Here is a 5,523-nt window from a genome sequence, read left to right as displayed (position 1 = left end):
TTATCGCGGTATTAGATTTTTAAAAATGCAACGATTCTTAAAAACACACACTGATCATTAAGGAAGAGTGTAGATGTAAAGGTTGGTGTCAGACAGAGGTTCATTTTGTATTGTTGTATTCAATCCCAGACCACTAGATGGCAGTGTTGTATTGTCTTCTGATCCTAGTGTTCTGATTGGATCTATATATTTTTTTAATGTAAATTTTTATGCATATGATGGTGTATTTTATACTACGACAATAGACAGTATCACAATACCTCGTATCGTAACCCCTGAATCATCATTTATTTCGCATCGCCTGATTCTTGCCTATACACAGTCGTGGGTACTGCTAATTAGGAGTGTCCACAAACTTTTGGACACAGTCTATTTCCATCTTTTCTGCTCGGCCTAAAAATGATGCACATTTAACTGATCACTTCTGACCTCTCTCCCCTCTCTGTCTCTAGGAGTCTCCCTCGGGTCGTAGGAAGGCTCTGGCCACCACCACTATTAACATGAAGCAGTACGCCAGCCCGATGCCCACGCAGACCGACGTCAAGCTCAAGTTCAAACCGCTGTCCAAGAAGGTGGTGGCGGCAGCGCTGCAGTTCTCACTCAGCTGCATTTTCCTCCGAGAGGGAAAAGCGACGTAAGGGAAACTCTCGCACACACTCGCTCACTCTCTTGCACTAAAAACACTTGCTGGCCACTTTATTAGAAACCCCTCCTCGCTCGTCTCTCCGTCTTGCCTGTGTACAGTCAGAGAGTGTAGCTCGTCTGTTGGTGCCCTGTTCCTTGTTTATCCACTAGCTCTTTCTCAGGGGTCAGTGCTGACCACATTGCTGGGTCTCCTGAATGGAGCTGCTTGGGTGGTGGACCAACTCTCAGCCTAGCTGTGAGCCTGATGTTCCTGATGTACGCCACACGCGCTGCCACGAACACTGGCGTGTCGAGGTCACTGCTGGTCTAAGGACGGTCAACTATGCAAGGATATCTGGGCAACAGTTGCCCTGTGGTCAGAAACTGAGCAGGGAAGTGGGGTGGAGGGGGCGGATAACTGTGCAGACTGAGCTGGAGCTTCGCTCTAACTGTACACCTATAGTGTGGAACTGTAGCTGTAGGTCAGGTGGGTACCTATACGGTTGGTGGAGCTGTAGGTTGGGTGTAGCCCATGTTGCCCTTTTAACTCCAGCACTGCCCCCCCCCCACTCAGTTCACTTAATTTGTCACTTGCCTTTCTTCTTTTTTCCTCCCTCGCTTCCTCGCCCATGTCCTTTTTTCCCGTCCCTCCTCTCCTCTCCTCTCCTCTCCCCCCAGTGATTGGGTGAGCAGGGTCTTCATGTGACATTCCTCACATTCCCAGCATTCCTCAGCTATCACTTCTTTTCTCTCTCTCTCTCTCTCTCTCTCTCTCTCTCTCTCTCTCTCTCTCTTTCTCTTTCTCTTTCTCTTTCTCTCTCTCTCTCTTTCTCTTTCTCTTTCTCTTTCTCTCTCTCTCTCTCTCTCTCTTCTCTCTCTCTCTCTCTCTCTCTCTCTCTCTCTCTCTTTCTCTCTCTCTCTCTCTCTCTCCTTTTCTTTTTTCTCCTGATTCCCACCTCCCCCCCCCCCCTTCTCTCGCTCACCCTTCTTTCTCTCCCCCTTCTGGCCTGGTGTTCTACATGTAATAGTTGTAGACTGCTGTTGTCAGGTTGCTGATAATGGCCTCTCTGAGTAATGATGCTGATCTGGAGTCAGTTTATGCCTGTTACACAACTCCGACAGATATGAGAGCTGATCTTAGATCAGTGCTTTAGTAGACGTTTACAGAATAAGGCCTAGTGAATGATACGCCCCCCAACCCCCCCCCCCCAGCATTAATCTGTGGAGCATTGCAATCAACTCCTCACAGCAATGCTCCTCAAATCTAGTAGAAAGTCTTCTTCTCTAGACAGTAGACAGTTACTCCACCAACAGCAGGATAAACCCTTTTTTTTTTCTCTTCAATTAATGAGCAGGTGTCCCAATACTTTTGTCCATATAGTCTGTCATTAGATGTAATGAGAGGGCAGTCACCTTTGCTCGTAGGGCAGTGGCTCCAGGAGAGCCCACCCAGCTCCTCAGCAGTGCTCTTGGAACTGTGAAGGTCTAAAGGACCCGGAGTGTTTTTGGGACTGCAGTGGAAATGCAGGAAAACTGGGGACGGAGCAGTGGGGCAGATTGGCGCCTCGGTTGTGGTGAGAGGGTGCTTGTGATTTAACAATCTTCAAGCCTCCATGATGTGACACCGACTGGCTGGTGCTGGCCCCTCCTGCAGGTTTGGCTGACCAGGTCCAGAAGCCCTTTGTGTATTTATTTATTTATTTACCCCCCTTTCTGGGATGGGCATCACTGGCTCTCACCTGCCCCTGGATGAAGGAGGCCAGAGGTGCAGACTGCCAGAAACAGCCTTTCCAAGAGGGCAGCGCCCCCTGGGGCAGTTTTGCTGGACTGGGCTTTGATAAACGACCTGTTTGCTGGTCTGATGAAGTTTGGGAGATGTTTGGGTTAAAGAGATGATGAATTGAGAACTTCTGCTCCTCCACCTTGTCCTCCTCATAGTTCTTTTTCTTGTTCTCCTCCACCTCCTCCTCCGTCACCTTCTCTCAGTGGCGCGTTTTCTACTGCTTGTTCATGTGTTCTGGTTCATGTTATAGTGGGTCAAGCAAAGCTGTATAAAGCTTTACTCTAATGTTATAGAGTTAATTACAGGTAGACACTCACTGACCACTGACTTTATGTTTATTTGGGTTTATTCTAATGTTATATAGAGTTAATTACAGGTAGACACTCTCCCTGACCACTGACTTTATGTTATTTGGGTTTATTCTAATGTTATATAGAGTTAATTACAGGTAGACACTCACTGACCACTGACTTTCTGTTTATTTGGGTTTATCTAATGTTATATAGAGTTAATTACAGGTAGACACTCTCACTGACCACTGACTTTATGTTTATAAGGGTTTATTCTAATGTTATATAGAGTTAATTACAGGTAGACGCTCTCACTGACCACTAAGTTTCAGTTTATTTGGGTTTATTCTAATGTTATATAGAGTTAATTACAGGTAGACACCCTCACTGACCACTGACTTTATGTTTATTTGGGTTTATTCTAATGTTATATAGAGTTAATTACAGGTAGACGCTCTCACTGACCACTAAGTTTCAGTTTATTTGGGTTTATATGCTGTATGACTTTTATCACTATCATGTATCTGTACAGGTTAGTGTGTAATATTTGGGTGAAATGCAAGTCTGAGTATCTTAATAACCAGTTAGACATTGGGTGTTGGGTAGGATCCTTTTAATTGTCAGATACGGTGACGGAGAAAAGCGTGGTGATGATTTGGTCTGGGATGTTGTGTGGAGCGCTCACCCCGGCCCTCTCGGTTTCCTCTGAATGTGGTTCAGGAATGAAAGGAAATGGAAGCAGCGGATAAATCTACGTTCTACAAGACTCTTCAGCCTCTCTCTCTTTGACATTCATTTCACAGGAAGCCAACAAACAGCAGCCAGATGAAATATTTCCAGCCACTGGCCTCGAAAAGTGATAATATCTTCACCGGCGGCTCACACACCCCCCCCCCTTAAAAAAAAAAAAAAAAAAAAATATATATATATATATATTTCTGAGCAAACCCCGTCTGAAGAAAAGCGAGTGTGAGGGGAATGTATAAGGCGTGGGTGTGTCTTTTGTGTATCTGTGTTTGCGAGTGTGGGAGCGCGCGAGCGCGGGCCTTTTGTGCGATTGGGTTATGGAGGTGAAGTGTGTAACCCCTCTTAACCCCGCGGGAATGATGTCACGGGCGCACAAATAAACTCCATTACATACGTTCAAATAAGCTCCGCCGCGGCCAAGAGAGGTTGGAACGCATTCATGAAGGGGTGATGGAGAAAGGGTGAGCGAGAACGAGGGGTCGGGAATGAGAATAAGATGAGGGGGAGACTGAGAGAATGGAAAAAGAGAGAGAGGGGAGAGGGAGCGAGAGAGCTTGCGTTAGCACTAATCCTGCGGTGTTATCTCCAGGCCATAGTGGTGGAGGCTGAGCAGAAGTGTGTGTTCAGCCTGGAGCTTCTCATGAGGAAGAACATGAAAGACACACTGTTAACATTTGTTCTCTTCTCTCTCTGCTCTCGCTCTCTCTCTTGCGCTCTCTCTCTCTCTCTCATCTCTCTCTCTCTCTCTCGCTCTCTCGCTCTCTCCTTGTGTTATTGGTTTGTGTCCGCAGTATCGACAGGTTTTAAACGAATCTTACCTGAAGAGCAGTGCATCAGCCAGACCGTGTGTATTGTCTGTAGTTTTGTGCTGGAGCTGAGAGGTGAATGTAGCTAACCAGTAGTGGAAGCTATACCCCACCAGTTAGCGTGGTGCTAACAGCGTGCCTGCGTCATCACACTCTCTCCTCAGACTGTGTTCAGTCATCTGTAATAGACTTGCTTAGATGAAAATCTGTTACCTAGACAAACAGCAGTGGTCTGACTGGCAACAGTGCCTCATGCAGTATCCACTATGAACTATCATTACTACTACTAAGCATTTTTCAGTATCCACTATGAATTGGTTATATACTGTGCGTTATTCAGTAATCCACTATGAATTGGTTATGTACTGTGCGTTATTCAGTATCCACTATGAATTGGTTATGTACTGTGCGTTATTCAGTATCCACTATGAATTGGTTATGTACTGTGCGTTATTCAGTATCCACTATGAATTGGTTATGTACTGTGCGTTATTCAGTATCCACTATGAATTGGTTATGTACTGTGCGTTATTCAGTATCCACTATGAATTGGTTATGTACTGTGCACTAATGAGGATATGATCAGGACTAATGAGGATCTGAGGTGTGACCCGTGTTGGGGTGGTTACTCTCAGTCTCCAGTCTAACTGAGCTTGCTTTGGCTCGTTTGGGCGGCAGAACTTCCATACATGTGTCTACAGTTGTCTTTACACGCCTCAAAATCCTTTCTGGTTCTCTCGGGTTCCCTCAGGGATGAGGACATGCAGAGCCTGGCAGTTTGATGAGTATGAAGCAGGCGGACATCGCAACCTGGATGACTTTGAGGAGGACAACGAGGAAGACGAGGAGAACCGGGTCAACCAGGAGGAGAAAGCTGCCAAGATTACAGGTGAGGAGGATGATTGAACTGTGATCACTGTGTTCATCATTAGAACATCTCCAAAGTTCTCCTCTCTCATGGAGTCTAGTGTTATTTAGAGTTCTCCTCAGATCAACACCTGGTTTGGTGGTAAATCAGGGCTTAATGATGGTAAATCAGGTGAGCTGCTGCTGCTGCTGCTGCTGATGGAGGTGAACACATCCTCCACGCTGTGCTGGCTGACTGGGAGGGGGGCGTCCAGGAGAACCCTGGAGGAACCAAGCTCTGTTCTTCAGACTAGCTCACCGTGAGACAAGATCTCACTACTTTCTTTCTTCAGAATGAGAAGCTCTGATTCTCCTTTTTACTGGATTTATCTTCACCTGCTTCATCTGTTCTGATGAGATCTGGAGC

The 5,523-nt window shown here is 46.2% G+C and overlaps 1 protein-coding gene across 1 annotated transcript in view; it reads left to right on the top strand.

The window, feature by feature from the left end:
* The first annotated feature begins 137 nt into the window (after positions 1 to 137).
* The window catches only part of ehbp1 (EH domain binding protein 1), a 120,415-nt gene continuing 115,029 nt past the window's right edge, over positions 138 to 5,523 (top strand). The window contains 5 exon segments of the mRNA XM_072688907.1: positions 138 to 143; positions 453 to 634; positions 5,002 to 5,021; positions 5,024 to 5,053; positions 5,056 to 5,139. Coding sequence (XP_072545008.1) covers positions 138 to 143; positions 453 to 634; positions 5,002 to 5,021; positions 5,024 to 5,053; positions 5,056 to 5,139 — 322 coding nt within the window.

The sequence above is a fragment of the Salminus brasiliensis genome, chromosome 10 (genome assembly GCF_030463535.1).
Source record: "Salminus brasiliensis chromosome 10, fSalBra1.hap2, whole genome shotgun sequence".
Taxonomy (NCBI): domain Eukaryota; kingdom Metazoa; phylum Chordata; class Actinopteri; order Characiformes; family Bryconidae; genus Salminus; species Salminus brasiliensis.
The sequence above is the reverse complement of the archived record's forward strand: the minus strand, read 5'-3'. Positions and strand labels throughout refer to the sequence as shown.